Source organism: Carassius carassius, chromosome 2 (assembly GCF_963082965.1).
Source record: "Carassius carassius chromosome 2, fCarCar2.1, whole genome shotgun sequence".
Lineage (NCBI taxonomy): Eukaryota > Metazoa > Chordata > Actinopteri > Cypriniformes > Cyprinidae > Carassius > Carassius carassius.
In genome coordinates this window covers 21,589,414-21,605,978 of record NC_081756.1, presented here as the reverse complement: position 1 = coordinate 21,605,978, position 16,565 = coordinate 21,589,414, and the positions used below count along the sequence as shown (strand labels likewise).

Sequence of the window (16,565 nt, the reverse complement as noted above, 5' to 3'; positions counted from 1 at the left end):
CCTGACAGGATATCCAATGGAATTTATTTTATTCCATTTCCTAAATCCAACCAAAACAGAGCAAAATGTCTCTAAGTGTTCAACCTCAATCACAATGAAGACAAAAATGTTCATTTTCTGGTTGTCATGCTCTTATTAAGTTACAATTTTCTGCTGCTCAAGCAGAACATTAATGTCATTTTGTGCTTCAGCAAGGTATCTCTGGATAAAACTAGCTAACGTTAGTGTTAAAGTTAGTGAATCTATGCTAACTTGCAAAACTAAAAAGCTAACTGTTTTCACGTCATGTACCTTGCACAGTGAAAGTCAAGAACACATAAACGTATATAAGAGTGCCTCTCCATATTAATCCGGTTAAGTAAGGAATAATTGACAATGGCCCATTGAATTATTAGAAAATAATGCACAACCGAGGTGGTGATGCGTCATTGTAAGACAGTGAGCAACTCCGTTTGTTTGTCCAATTGAGGAACAACAACTAAGGGGGGGCGGGGCTTGCAGATAGGTCAATTGTGCTTGGATTATAGCTGATACAATTGGAATAGTTTCAACCAGTAAAAATAACTTGATTTATTTTCTTATGCTGACAAAACGTGTTCCTTTGTACAGAATAGTGAATCACTCTTATTGTTTCTAGTTCCTGACTTCTTTTTCCGTGCAGCTTGCGGTAATTGCCAGCATTGTTACCTCCGGCGACCTGAGATATGATGACTATATTTTCCCTCGCTGGTCAAATATGGTGGGCTGGACCATAGCCTTGTCCTCCATGCTGTTTGTACCAGTCTACGCCATCTACAAATTGCTTATAATTCCAGGCACCTTCAAGGAGGTTAGTAAACACTATAAGGATTTCTACAGTTTTTACAGCAAGTTATAAATACTATAAATGTTACCCCAAAATATGGTTTAATGCTATGGGTACACAAAGACACACATTGGCAAGAGGCACATTTATAGTTGAAAACAGAAAAAGAGAGAAGAAAAAAAAGATATATATATACATTTTCAGACTCACTGTTTCATATATAGCTCTTAGGTCCAGTTCTTAAATTTTCACTCCAGCAGAGTTAACTTGTAGCATTGCCTCTAACAGATTCCTTGTTTCATTCTCATCATACATTGAATGCCCTCAGTAAATCTGCTTCATGACTCCGTGTGGTCCTAAAACTGAGAGATGTTTTTATTTCTAAATGCGTCACTTCCCAAAGCCAGAAACATGCTATTAACATCTGGCTCAGTGCTTACACTCATATTTTCCACAAGCAGCATGCTATCTTAAATGGCTTCAGAAATCATCTAACATATGCAGAATAAAATGCCACATTGCCATCTGTTTCTGAGCCGATAATTAGGTTTTTGTTTAAATTTATGGTTCATTATTGCTGTGTGTTTATTTATGCTAGGCCAATCTTTGTTTTTAATGTCTTCCATTGCAGAGAATAGCATACGGCATTACTCCAGAACATGAATATCACATGGTGACAGAGGGTAATGTCAGGCAGTTCAAGGTAAGACAATACTAAAGGTAGTGTTTAGCAACAGTTATTTTAAGAGAATTACGTGTCACAGTGAAAAATCCTCACAGTTTTTCTATTGTACATGTTCTTGTTTTTCCAGCTCAGACACTGGTTATCCATCTGATGAAGGGGTCAGGTGGAAGTGCCATCAAATGATATTGTGTGAGAGAGAAAAGGATAGAGTGAAGTGTTGGCTTTGTTCATTTTTCCAACACCACACACACAGTACTGTCCAGTCTGCTCCATGTGTTCAGTGGTTGACTAGACATTTTTGGTTTAGAAAAAGAATAAGCCACCTTCATGTAGTACATTTTGTTGCTTTGCAGCCTAAAATGAAGACACAGTTTTTGTTTTATGCAGCTGTATTTACTCAGTGCAACATCTAACAACCAAGTAAAAGATAACACATCTCAAAAAAAAGGGGGGGGATGTAGTTTTCCACCTCCTCAAATGGCACACAAAACCTTTCAACCGTGAACAGATGTGGTCATTTTGATCAGCTCAGCATGAAAATAAATTTCCTAGAGCATTTCAGTCCTTGGTAGTGCAACGGAAGCAAACAATCAACTATCAAGGGTGTGATTCTTCTGGAAAAATCTGGAAATCCGGCTTTTTCGACCTGAAAATGATGCTCTCGTAAATCATGCAAAAAACGGGGTGTAGGCGTTTGCGATGGGTCGGGTATTGGTAAACAATGATCGCTCACCGCTGTCAACATTTTATGTGCCTTTGAATCATGTCGTCATGTCACTCCGCAAGTAGTCCAATAATTTGTCACGATTGAAGTTCAAAGTGTACGCGCACCATTCTGAATGCGCACACACCCACACTCATGTGAACAGCTTCAGTTGACTGACGAAGACCGTGAACACGGGTGATTCATGTAAGCAAATCCAATATATTGTCTTTCATTTTTATATGCAGGTCTAGTAAAATTTGACCAATCAATTGATCACTTTTGTCATGATTCCATAACATTAATGTTAAACGATTCTGGGCTAACTTAGCAAAGTAACGCCATGTTGGTTATGGCTTACTTCTAGCTAGAAAGTTTAGCAGCTTCTACAAGGCTCGAAATTGCCAACATTTTAGTCGCATATGCTCCTGAATTTTAATCTGTGCGACCTAAAAATATATTTGGCAGTAACGTTATATGCGCGGAGCATATGAGCATATTTGTCCATTAATGACTCGTCCGATTTGCGAACAAATGACTCCTTTGAACCGATTCACTTTAATGAATGCTTAAATCTGATCTGGGTCGAGTTTCCCGATAACAATGTATCTTAGCTCTGAAGAGCGCTCTCAACGTGCAAGGTTATAAACGCTCGCCGCAATTCCACGCGCTTTTCCCAAAAACTTTACTTGACATGAACGCGTTCTACGTGCTACTTAAGAGTCGCCGTCCATTCGCAAAATTCGTGCTGAAATATAACCTATGGAATCGTATTCTGAACGTTCAACCTAATAATAATCGTCTTCTGTTGTGAATTAGCAATCATAGAAGTCTATAATAAAGCACTGACAAAATGGCTGAACAAAAACACAAGAAAAGATACCTTTCAAAAATATAGAGGCAAATGAAGACACCATAGTAATAAGGAAAAACAAAACATCTGGGAGGACAAGAAATGCCCAATAAATGGCTAGTTTTCATGCACGTCAGCAGCAAGTTATTGACAGATCTTTTGGATTTCATCCCTATTTTGCCCAGTCTTTGAAGCATATTTCCCACATTACTCCTTTTATGATTTTTTTTTTGTTCAGTCATTTAATTTAGATGTTGATTTAAATTTTTCTTCCCTTTTTTAATTATTTAATTTATAAATTAATTTAAACAAAAAACAAGTACAATATTTTTTTATTAATTTATTATTATACTATATAAATTATGTGTGCGTGTGGTGGTGGTGGGGGGGTAAGTGCACCGTATAGTTTCCTGCTTTTTTGTCCTTTGTCGATCACACCTATGAACTATGGGCACCCATCAAAAGATCTCCAGCATAAAAGTTGTGGACAGGCCCAAGTCAAGAGAAGGATACAAAAAAATAAAAATGGTTTCATCAATGCCTAGAAGCACAGTGAAGTCAAAGAAGTGGAATTTATTTGTTGTAACACAGACTCTCCCTGGATCAGGACGGCACTCCAATCTGGATGAAAATTGGAGGAAAATCCACTCCACAAGAAAGGCCACGTGCAGTCACAAGTCACAACTGAGCAAAACGCACTTTGGAGTTTCTGAGGCAGAAGAGAAATGATTTGGCCTCTACACCAAACATTATGTCTGGCAGAAATCCAATACAACTCACCATCCAAATAATAGCATTCCTCCAGTAAAGCATGGAGGTGGTAATGTTCTCTTATGGGGGTGTTTCTCTGCAGCAGGGACTGGAGCATTTGTCAGGATAGACAAGAAACAACTAAAATTGAGGAAAATCGGTTGCTCTCTGCCAGAAAGTTGTCAATGGGAAGAAGGTTTACCTTCCAACATGACAATGACCCAAAGCACACAGCAAAACTGAGCAGCTCTGCAAAAGAGAGTGGGCAAATATTGCAAAGTTAGTAGAGACAGAGACAAATCCCAACAGACTAAAAGCTATAATTAAGCAAAAGGTGATTAAACAAAATATTGTTTGTTTCCGTTGCACTACAAGAATTTAAATGCTCCAGGAAAGCTCTTTTCATGCTGAGCTAATCAAGATGACCACAGCTGATCACAGTTGAAAGTCAAATGTCTTTGTGAGCCACTGAGAAGCTGATTAGTTACATCTGATTGAGTTTCAAGTAATTTTTATGATGGGGTGATCCTTTTTCCAACTCAGTGATTCTGGTTATTTATTTCTGACATGTTGGTGTTAAATCTTTCACTTGTTGAAAGATATAAAGTTATAAGTTGCACTGAGTTACAAAATTATTTTATTTTGATTATTTTAAAGTGGGGTTTAAATGGGGTGATTCTTTTCTATACCCACTGAATATCGTAGGGCAAAATAAATATTGTGCCTGTACTTCTTTTAAATCATACCCTTTGGTTTTAATCCAAACTCTCAAAAGACCTTTAAGTACTTAAGTTTTGGGATAAAACAGTTATTTTACTTTTTTTTTTTTTTTTTTGTCCAAGTTTTTTTTGTGATGGTTAAAAGTCATTGTTTGTGAAAGTTTAAGAAGAAAATCATTCTGAAGCTATTTTATTCTGTATGGCTTGGAAGTTCAGTGTGTGTTTATATGGAGTTAGTGGGTGTGACAGGTTAACTCGCACCCTATTTCACAGTGCAAGTTGTAGAGGTTTAGGTAACACACTGAGAAATGGAACCCCCCTTGATATTCCAAGAAATCTTTCACCTATATAACAGGTTTGGAGGTTTTGAGTCATTGCTACAGTTTACGATAAGGTGCAGCTGTGAGTTTGTACCTTGTTTCCCAAGAATGGTTTGGTTTTGCAACAGCTGGCTTATATCAAGGGTCCACCAAGCATTTTTTCAAGCACATCTTTTTTCTTTTTGACACACCTCACAAAGCAGACACACCACTGTGTGAGTGCCTTATCTAGCCATAAACTTCAAGTCATTAAGCAACTCATCCTCATGAGGAAAGTGCAGGGACGTTCTACATGACTAAAGCACCCATTTTGAGGTTGAGGATTTTTAATGTATTGAGTCAATGGATCAACATTTTTAGTTTTACTTGTGACATCCCTTGGATCAGAGCAACAATTATTATTATGATGACAAATTGAATACCTTACACAAGACTTTTTTGCCCTTTCAAGAGAATTACCTGTTATACATTCAAAAGCAAGCATAAGCTAAGACATAGAACATCATATTTTAAACTCAAGATAGTCCAGTTGACCATGTAAAGCAGCAATGTCCACAGTGTTCACAATACACTAGGCAGGGGTTAGCTTATTTAGATTGAATACTGTTTGTCATGAAATTGAAAATCTATTTACACTGTACACTGACAATTAATTTAATTGAGCTCTTGTGGTACAATCCCATTATCATGTGGTCCCTTTGAGAATTTCACGCCTTGTATGGGATGTGTGGTTCTGTGCGAGCATAGGTATCAGATTAGGATTCTTAGGTTTTCAAACCAGTCAAGATCAGTGGTATATGTGGTTGTCCTTGTTTGAGATGAGGCATACATTTTGTGGTTCACTGTGGCTTTTTTGCTTGAAGGAAACGTTTTAACATTTAAAAGTGTCAAAATCAACTCATGTTATGTTGGTTTGTGTTTTATTTGTGTAGAATAATTTGAAATACATTTTTTTTTACTTGATCACTGGTAGGAAGCAAACAAAATATATAAAATATAAAGAGATACAAATATATTCTTTTGTTATATATCTAATATTATATGTATCAAATTCTTTATAAAACGTGAATGTGAAACAATTTAAACAAAGTGTCAATTGTTATATCATGCTGTGTAATGTTGATAAATATATAAATATTGTAACCAGGAGTGACGTAACCACATGAATGTAAACGGAGCAGTTCTGGTATTTCTAAATGATGCTTACAGAATAATTTGTACAACAAAATTGTCCTTTTGATTGTGAGTGACAAATATATATGAAACAGTTCAAATATGCACACTATAACAATAAAGTCTTTTTCAATACTCACCCAGAAAGAAATCAGTGTTTGTCTGTTCTTATTAGAGCATTTTCTGTTGAGGTTTTGTTTTTACTACACCAATGTGACAGTGCTCATCATTTTGTGACCCTTGGTCATATTGATAAATAGACTACAAAGTGATATGTTCTGCTGAGCACAGGCTGACAGTGCGGTTTTCTGCCTCTCTCAAAAGCATTCTGCTTTTTGTGTGCATTGTTTACCTTTTTTTGCCGGATGCAAAGAACACAGAGCCTTAGCTACACAGATGCCGACCGTGTGTCCCCTCTCTGCCAAACAACACAGTATTTCATAAGCTGGAAGATTCTCCTCTTTTCTCTTTCAGTACATTCAATGAAAGTTAAAGTTAGATGGGTTGTCTGATCCATAGTGGGACTCATAATATCCACTGAACAGTATAACAGTCTGTTAAAACTGTGTTGAATGAATCTTTGCAGGACAGACACTAGACCAAACATTTTTATGTACCATTCTTTGTTTAGTTTTTTTTTACTGACAATCTATTGCTCCCTCTTTAGCATATATATGCTCATTAACTGCTTAATCAGACCTATAAAGCCTACTGTATCATTTGATACACAAATGTCTAAGGCCTCAAAATGATCAACAAGATCAAAACCTGTTAAACAATTTACTATATGCCTAAAGTCTGATAGGTTTGATTCTTTTTCAGCAAGTAAATGACCCTTTAGTGTAATTCTAAAAACATCCCCTTCAGGTTGTGGTTTGCATTGCAAGCTATCAGAATTTTGTCTTAATTTTTGGCTATATAATTATCAGCAACTGCACCAAGTTGCATATGTTTGGGCCTCTTATTAAAACTGAGAATCTCTTCGAGGCCAACCGATAGTCTTTCTCCATGGCCTCACCAAACTGCTCCCAGACCCAAGTTTTTGCCTCCACAACCATTGCTTGGCCTGCCGGTACCCGTCAGCTGCCTCAGGAGTCCAACAAGCCAGCCAGGCCTGGTAGGACTCCTTCTTCAGCTTGACGCATCCCTTACTTCCGGTCTCCACCACCGGGTTTGGGGATTACTGCCTTGACAGGTACTGGAGACTTTACTGCCACAGCTCTGAGTGGCCGCATTGACAATGGAGGCGGAGAACATGGTCCACTCGGACTGAAAATCTCTCGGACAGGGGGCTTAGCCAAATGTTCCCTACAGATTCCCACAATATGCTTGGGTACGCGGAGTCTGTCCAGCTTCCTCCCCCGCCATCAGATCCAACTCATCACCAGGTGGTGATCAGTTGACAGCTCAGCCCCTCTCTTTACCCGAGTTTCCAAGACATACGGCTTGTGCCATGTGCACTGATGGAAACCCTTATGCTTGAACATGGTGTTTGTTATGGACAAACGGTGACTTGCACTTGTTCAGATCAGGGAGGCCATTCCTCCCAATCACGCCCCTCCAGGTGTCATGGTCACTGTTGCTGCCCATGTGAGCATTGAAGTCTCCCAGTAGAACGATGGAGTCCCCGGTCGGAGCACTTTCCAGCACCCCTTCCAGAGACTCCAAGAAGGCCGGGTACTCTACACTGCCATTCGGCCTGTAAGCACAAATGACAATGAGAGACCTAACCCCGACCCTAAGGTGCAGGGAAGCGACCCTTTCGTTCACCGGGGTAAACTCCAACACATAGCAACTGAGCTGGGGAGCTATAATGTGGAATAATGTGTTTTTCGTCCCGGTCATGGAACACTGGACCATGGGTTCATGGGAGTTTGCCCAACCAATCCAAATGTGTTTTGTGGATTTGGAGAAGGCATCCGACCGTGTCCTTCATGGACTCCTGTGAGGGGTGCTTCGGGAGTATGGGCTCCCGGACCCTCTGTTAAGGGCTGTCTGGTCCCTGTACAACTAGAGCAGGAGCTTGGTTCGCATTGCTGGCAGTAAGTCAAACTTGTTCCCGGTACATGTTGGACTCCGGCAGGGCTGCCCTTTATCACCGGTCCTGTTCATTATTTTTATGTACAGTATTTCTAGGCGCACCCAGGAGCCAGAAGGTGTCCGGTTTGGCAACCACATGATTTTGTCTCTGCTTTTTGCAGATGATGTTGTCATGTTGGCATCATCAGGCCAGGACCTTCAGCGTGCGCTGGGACAGTTTGCAGCCAAGTATGAAGCAGCTGGGATGAGAATCAGCATCTTCAAGTCTGAGGCCATGGTTCTCAGCTGGAAAAGAGTGGCTTGTCCCCTTCAGGTTGGTGGCGAGCTCTTGCCTCAAGTAGAGGAGTTCAAGTATCTTGGGGTCTTATTTACAAGTGACTCACATATGGTCATGAGCTGTGGGTCTTGACTGAAAGGACAAGATCCTGGATACCGGCCGGCCGAAATGAGCTTTCTCCGTAGGGTGGCTGAGAACTCCCTTAGAGATAAAGTGAGGAGCTCGGCCATTCTGGAAGAGCTCAGAATAGAGGCGCTGCTCCTCCACATCGAGAGGAGCCAGCTGAGGTAGCTCGGGCCTTCTTCTTAGACTGCGCCCCCACAACCCAGCCCCGGATAAGCGGAAGAAGATGGAGAAATAAAACTGAGGTGTTTTTTCCCCACCTTAGTTGTGAGCGTTGTATATCATACTGTATGACTCACAAGTGTTCCATTTACAAATAAACTGATTAATTAATTGAAAAAAAATTCTGATAATTTTGTAAGGCTTTACAGGGTATGTCCTATACTAAATTACATTTTAAAGAGAGGGATCTCTTGTCAGTATTTCTAATTAAAAAACTGTGAAAATCCAAATGTTTTACATTACATATACATATATGTGTAAGTATGTATGTATGTACAGTATGTATATGTATATATATATATATATATATATATATATAAATTTAAAAATAAGGGAAGGACACCAATTTGTCTGAAAGACAGACAGACTACATGATCAGGAGACAGCAGGAAATAAAGGGCCTGAAAGGAGATTAGAGGCTTTATTCTGCTTCAGTTTCTAATCTTGGGAGAGAAAATAAGGAATGAAGAAGAGAAAATGACAAGCTTTTGCAACATAGATATGGATGCAGACTAGATGAAACAGGAAAAACATTATTTAAAAAATAATAATTAACCAACCAATATCAAAGTGTATTGAGAGTAAAAACTCCAATCAAACTTTAAACTGTGCTGAAAAAGATTGAGATTATCTTGTTGGTTGAAAATTGCTGCAACATGCTGACTAATAGATTTAAATAAAATAGATTTAAGTTTACTGGAAGGTCTTTGACTGTTTGGCTAAATATAATTATGATTATTTGTCAGACGTTTTGCATTTTTAATGTAAATGATTATTTGAATTGCATTAATTGTCATTATTTCTAATAGACGAAAAAAGTCCCTTGTGATTATTTTAGGTCATTCAAGAGAATGCTGAGGGTTAAATGAGATGTGAATGGTACAGTAACAGTTTGTTTAATGAATTTCTATGAATTATAATATAGCAATTAAAGCAACTTTGTTAGCAGAGACTAGGTCAATTACAAATTCTCAGGATGTCCAGTGTAGTGTTTCCCAGGATAAAACTATATAAACTAAGCATAAATATTAATTCAGCTGCAGGATATCTTTTATTTTATTTGTGGTTTGGTCATCATCCTAAACTCAGTTATTCTGGTCTGTGTGTCCTTCACTGATGAGAGAGAGATGACCTGTTCTGAACATCCGTACTCTGTTCTCCCAGTGCTCCTGATACAGGAAGATTTTCAGCACTGATAACACTTTCTCCCTGCCTCCTTTTGCTTGTGTCTTTCACTCTCTGTTGTCTTTTACTGTTATTCATTTTATCTGCTGTGGTCTGCCCTGTGTTCTTTCTTAATGCACCAAAAAGGTCAAAACCACAAACCATCATCAAATTTGCTTAGTCAATAAAAGTCAAGCCGACTCTCCACAGACAGCAGGCTAATTGCAGACTCTCTGCAGCTGTAATGCAATTAAATAGTTTTTTGCTTCTCTTCATATTGAGGGCCTTGTTCTCTCCTAATAATCCAATCGCTGAAGATTAATCTAAGTGACCGCATTGATAAAATCTATACTTTCTGTCAACAGCCAGAGAAGACCTAAATCCGGCATATGAGACAGAGAGTGTGTTGTTGTCCAAAGAAGATTAATTCAACATTTAGCAAAAGCCAAAATGAATAACTCTGTTGACAACAAGAAACTTTCCTAGTGGTAAATCATTTCCCAGTAATTCCTCTCATTATTTTTAATTAACAGATTGCAATTTTCCACAAAGACTGTAAATTAATTTTCAATTTAACCACCACTAACAAAGGATCACCTTAGAATCCATGTGTGCATTTTCTTCAGAAAAAGTAAATAATATGACTGCTTGTGAACATCTGACACTACAACAACAAAAAAATCAAAATAACAAAATAAAAAGATGTTGTATGATAATCCAGGTGCACTGTACTGATAAGAGGTCATTTTTTCCCTTCCTTTCTACCATCAAACAGTAGGTCACAGGTTCTGCTGAACTTAATATTAGATTTCTAAAAAACAATATTACACAGTTGACTTCCATTACTGTTTTCCCTTTGGAATAACATCTGCCAGTGCTATGGTTTTTTGTGAGAGGGCTGTATCTCTAGATGTTAGAAAACAGGGTCACTGCAGGGCATTTCCTCCCTTAACAGGGACTATTTGGGGTGTAACAGAGGAAGCCAGGAATCAATGGTCTTCTTCAGCAGAGTAAATACTCCCATTGGTTATTTTTGTTAGGCTGTGCCAGAGAGTAAAAGTACGGACTCCATAGTCCAGCTAGGGTGGATCAGCCAGTTACCTTTGCAATGTTGATTGCAGTTAACTGATGCTGGCGAACATGAGGGATGTTAAATTTTGTTTTCCAGTAGATGGTAATATTCCATTTAGTTTCCAGTGCAGTGGGCCAAACATGTTGCATGTGTAGCAGGACTGCAGCCCCCAGATAAACCTTGTTGTTGTCTGGAGAAATTCACAACAATGGATGCACTATTACTTTTTCCCCGAAGCCTGCATAAAAAAATAAAAAATAAAGTGAAAAAAAAATAATAATAAAATTTACATTTACATTAATTTACAATCCCAATGTTATATGTTTTGTCTCCTGGAAACTGTATATTCATACAAACATACAACTAAAGAAAACTAACTTTTATGTACCAGGGTTTGGTTTTTATTAATACAAATGATGATGCTAATTCATAATAATAATAATAATAATATTAAATTACTATAATAATTAAATATTTTATTATTAACAAAATCTATTATTATTAGTAGTAGTAGTAGTGTTAAAATTGCTATTATTAAAAATAAAACATCTAAACATTTTTAACACTGTGCATATTTAAAATACATAAAATGCAAGCTGAGAAAGGAGTTTCAGTGTTGCTCAAGCTTTAATTAATATTGCATGGTTAATTTCAATGATTCAAATATGCTTGAGAGCCTTAGCATTATAGGTTATCTTATTGTTGAAAGTGAGCAGCTAATGCAGGGCTGATAGGTTTCAGTCAGCCAGAAGAAAACCCTCTTACTGGCTCAGTGCATGCTGTGGCCGCTGCACACTGAGGAATTTACAGTAATAGCGACTGTGGCCACTGAGGGTGCTTTTAATTACCCACCATTCCTTTCTGCCATGATTCGGTTCCGCTCTCTTGGGCAAAGATTGGTGGTGATGTTCAGCTGTGTTTCCTGTTTACTTCCTCAAACAACAAAACTTTTGTGACTTCAGACAAAGTTCTCAAACCTCAAACCTCCTTCTGCAGACCATGCTCAACCTGTTCATTGCCTGATACATATTGCTCACAAAACAAGCAGTAGATAGTCACAGTGTGTTTGACGCACTTAGTAGTAAGTAAACTACACAAGTAGAACTCTACATTCTGCCTTCTTTTTAATGTCTGATAATTTTATAAAAATCTAAATAAATAAATACTTATTGATAAATTATAATTATATCTACATATAATTACCTCTACATCAACTCTACATAAAATAGTTTTGCTGTACAATTATTTGAATAGTACATTTCCATGTACTAGGTCTATTCATGAGTCATGGTATCAAAACTTCAGATACAGCTGCCTCTAAATGACATGTTAAAAACAACAACAACAACACATGATTGGTCTCTGCAAATGTTCTAAGTTACAGTCCTAGTCAGTAGTTCATGGCTATAATAAGCTGCTATGTGGGCCATATTTATGCTCAAAGTATTGGGAATAAGTGATATTATATTATCATTGATATAGCATCATAGTTTATGATCATATTTTGAATTATATTCTATTTTTTCTATTTTCTTTTAACTTTAGTTAAAGTTTTAGTAATTTTGTTGTGTTTTTTTATTTTTCTTAACATGTTTATATAGTTGTTATTTTGTTTTGGTTGTTAATTCAGTTTTAGCCATTTAATTTAAAAAAATGAACTAAAACAAATAAGCTTAAATATGTTTTATATTTCATTTGATTTTAGATAATATTTACTTTATTTGATGGATTTTTGTTGTTGTTTGAGTTAATGATAACAATAACCCATACAGTAGACACATTTGTAGTTTTCATTATTGAAACACATCTCCATATTGGAAAACGCATTTAAAGTTGAAATATCTGCTGAAAGAAAGCTGCTGCTGCTCTCTTCATATATGATGTTATCATTGGTTCCTGGAGAGTGTGGGAGATCAGAGCCGAGCAGAGGAAGAGATTATGCAAGATAAAAGCAGAGGCAGAGGACTTTTCACATCACAAAACCCTGTATTGCTGTGGGAATTTTTCTATCTCAAGGGCTCCCTGGTGTGTACGTAATTGGCAGTTGTAAACTGTTAGAAAAAAATAGGATCAAATTTTGAAATAATAGAGACACGCAGAAAGAGAGAGAAAGAGAATCGTCATATCTTGATGTTCAAAAGTGAGACACCCATGTGCGTTCATACACACAGAAGCCTAAATGAAGTTGTGAACACTGAGTTGGGTGTTTCTGTTACATGGTTAACGGAGAAGCACACTCAATCAAAGTTGTTTTTCTGCCCCCTAATAAAACAAGACAGCACAGAAGCACACTTGTCATCAAATAGACTCCCACTGAGGCTTAGGGTGTACTCACACTAGGCACGGTTGCCATGAACCGGGCCCGAGTACGATTGTACGATTGTACTCCCCCTCTGGCCTGCACTCACATAGGGTTTCAGCATTCGTGCCGGAGCACGCTTACTAGGGATGTGCACGGATAGTCGAACATTCGAATATTCGTTCTGCTCTAATTATTCGATAAATAAAAATGATATTCGAATTTCGCAAAAAAAAAAAAAAAAAAAAAATTCACAATAAAACCTAATTTGGTCACTTTCTGTGATTCTCCACGGCATATTTGAAGGTGTATGCAAGCAAAAAATAATTAATGAATGATTAAGGGGCCATTCACATATGGCGCCTAATAAGGCGTGGAAAAGGCTATGCGCTCCGCTTTCTCCTTCTTTCCAAAGGGCTCGGGCAGAAGCGCTCCTGAGGCGACGCGTTCTCTCCATGAAGACGCGGGAATTTCAGCAAAGGATAAATGGATTTGCAGCACAAAAAAAATCGCTTTCAGTAGCTCTGCTACTAAATTTATTTCACAATGGCAATCCATATACAGCTATGATCAGCTGTTCCTTCATCTTGGCTGAGCTTTCAACGTTGTTACAGGAAAGGATGAAGCTGAATGTTTAGTTCTTGTCACATGACCTGTGCTGCGCTTGCGGCATTCTGAAAGTTGAGATGTTTTTAACTCGATGCTGTTCGGACGCGCCTGGAAAAAACGGGACCGCGTCGCACCGCGTGCGCATCGCGACCGCGTCGCTTCCATTATGAGCACGCATACCGCGCGCCTACATTGGAAATAACGAACTTGAGCATGCAAAAGACGCGATATGTGAACGCCCCCCTAAAAGAACTGCGGTCTTCTAGTACTTCAAATATGCCGTGGAGAATCACAGAAAGTGATCCAAGAACATTGTTGCAGCATCTCTCAAGCAACGAATAAACACCGCTAACTTGGAGAATGCAGTGAAAACTCCTCTTCTCGCATCTGCCCTAGACCCTCGGCACAAACATCTCAGGTTTCTCGATGAAAACATGAGAGAAGTAAGAAAAAAAAAAAGAACATTTTCCTTGATGCGAGTGGTGCGGATGCAGCCGCCGTCACCAACGATGAAGAAGATGCAATGCCCACTCGTCAGAAAAGGCTGAGCCAGTTCTCCAGCGATGATTACAGAGAGTCCAGCCGAGACGAGTGGGAACAGTTCTTGCTGGAGCCATGTATTCCACCAGATGAGGATCCCATTCAGTGGTGAAACGAAAACACGAAGCGCTTCACAAAACGTATTCGCTTAGCACACCGTTGTGAGTCCCGCCAACGTCTGTGTCGTCAGAGCGCGTTTTCTCCGCGGTCGGCCTTATTGTTAACAGACTAAGGAGCCGACTTTCCCCCAATCATGTTTACATGCCCGTATTTCTTAACAAGAACATTTGAAACAATAGAAAAAAAGCAAAAAAGATTTGCTGACAGTTTAAAAGTTAAGTGTAAGCTACATTCTGTACAATAGCCCAATTGCTGCAGGCTGCTTTACGTTTTTTTCTTTGTTCACTTTTTTTTTTTTTTTTGCTTTTAATCTGTACTTTTGTTTGTTTGCACGCATTGTTAAAGGTTTTCAGCTACAAAACACGATGTGTAATGTTCAAGCTTATTGTAAGCTTGTTCAAAATGACGAAAACAAATGTTGCTGAAAAATAACGTCTGACTCATTAAACTTAATTTAAATAAACGAATATTCGAATATTCGTTTTTTGTGAGCTCAAATATTCGAATGTGATATTTGTGGAAAACGCCCATCCCTAACGCTTACGTCATTATGGTGCGACGGTTTCGGGATAAACAGGAAGAGCGGCGCTCTCTGAAGTCTGAACACAATGGAGTCCATCGCTCTGTTTTCTTTGTGGATAATTTTGTGTTGTTTGGTCCACGGTGGTCCACAGCCCTCTCACAGCCTGTTGTTAAACAGATGTGTCGCCTTAGTGGCGCGAAAATTTTCACGTAATCGTGCTGCTCGTATGAGGAGGTTTGCAAGGTACCAGCTGAGCTTTTGGAGCATCGCAAAACCGTGACGCCATGCGTCCTGTTCCGTGCTCCAGCACGATTAGCGCTCACACTGCATGCGAACCGCGCCCGAGTCCAACTGAACCGTGCTCTGGCCCACCTCTTCCAAGTGGGCCAGGGCCGGCCAATCGATCCGCGCCCATGCACGGTTCGGAGCACTCACACTAGTCAAACGAACCGCGCTTTGGTGGTCAAACGCACTCGGGCACGGTTCAAACTGGCTAGTGTGAGTAAACCCTTAAAAAGGAGACATGGCACGGAGTACAGACTTTGTGGAATAAACCAAAATCTACGACTAATTGGACTCTTATAACATTGGACTATAAATAACATTCTAGGAGCAATGGAGCATTCAGTAAATTATTTGGAGAAAATATGCTCAAACATTTGTCTAGTTGTCATATTGTGGTTACCACAGACCACAGTAACCACAGTAAGTAGACCAATAACAAGTTTAACTTACAACTAGACATAATAAACAATGAAGAAGGATGTACAGTCACTGTGCATCAGGGTATCTGAATCTGACAGAGTAAAACCCTGGGTGCTAGTCATTATGAATTTGAGAATGTCTGGACATAAATCACTTTAATACATTCAGTCCATGTAATCTGGTTTAAATGAAACTTTGAGTCTCCAGCTAAAGAAAAAAAAACTGTCTAAATCAAATAAATAAGTCAGTTTGCCAGTAACTTCATCTGGAATTGCAACATATTATAATAAATGATTTAAAAGGTACATAACATACACAGTTTCACCTAATCTCATGTTAATCTTGAGTACCTATAGTACTGCATCCTTCATATATCAAAAAAGTATTTAGTTTTATCATAATTATAAAGGAAAATACAGCTTTCCGATTCTTTCCAGAAAAAGCTGAGCTCCTTGAGACGTGCCGTGAGCAGAGCTAATACTCATGTTTGATGTTGTTTCCATTAACATTCACTTATGTGCTGATTTCCAACAAAATACAGAAATCTGATGCAATTGTACTTACATGAATGGGGTCTTTTATCACAGGGACGGCTCCATGTTTTAATAGAAAACGATGTGCAAATCCAGCGTCGACTTGGGCCTTGTTTATGAAACATTCGTCACTCAAATGACCAGAACACACAAACGCACTTGCTACACTTGTTGCTGTCGCGGAAGAACAAACTGCATCCACTGTTCATGTAACACTGGGTTCTTGGGGAAGCTGAACAAGGTAAACTTTCCCTCACATCCAAAAATGCACTTATTTGGAGGCATTCTCGAACAAATCCTATGCAGCACTGCCGACGATTTGCGTTGATG

At 38.6% G+C, this 16,565-nt stretch overlaps 2 protein-coding genes and 1 long non-coding RNA gene across 3 annotated transcripts in view; 1 reads left to right on the top strand and 2 right to left on the bottom strand.

Moving 5' to 3' along the window:
- LOC132106505 (sodium-dependent noradrenaline transporter-like) overlaps positions 1-2,082 on the top strand; it is a 15,234-nt gene extending 13,152 nt beyond the window's left edge. Inside the window, exons 13-15 of the mRNA XM_059512240.1 lie at positions 662-829; positions 1,437-1,508; positions 1,618-2,082. Of these exons, the coding sequence (XP_059368223.1) occupies positions 662-829; positions 1,437-1,508; positions 1,618-1,641 (264 nt within the window). The 3' untranslated portion in view covers positions 1,642-2,082. The remainder of the gene's footprint in view (positions 1-661; positions 830-1,436; positions 1,509-1,617) is intronic.
- The window catches only part of LOC132106558 (dipeptidase 2-like), a 436,558-nt gene that overhangs the window by 340,393 nt on the left and 79,600 nt on the right, over positions 1-16,565 (bottom strand). The gene's annotated exons all lie outside the window — the stretch shown is intronic.
- Positions 1-16,565, bottom strand: part of LOC132106508 (uncharacterized) — an 18,803-nt gene extending 2,238 nt beyond the window's left edge. The window contains exon 1 of the long non-coding RNA XR_009424150.1: positions 16,267-16,565. This is a non-coding gene — a long non-coding RNA (uncharacterized LOC132106508). The remainder of the gene's footprint in view (positions 1-16,266) is intronic.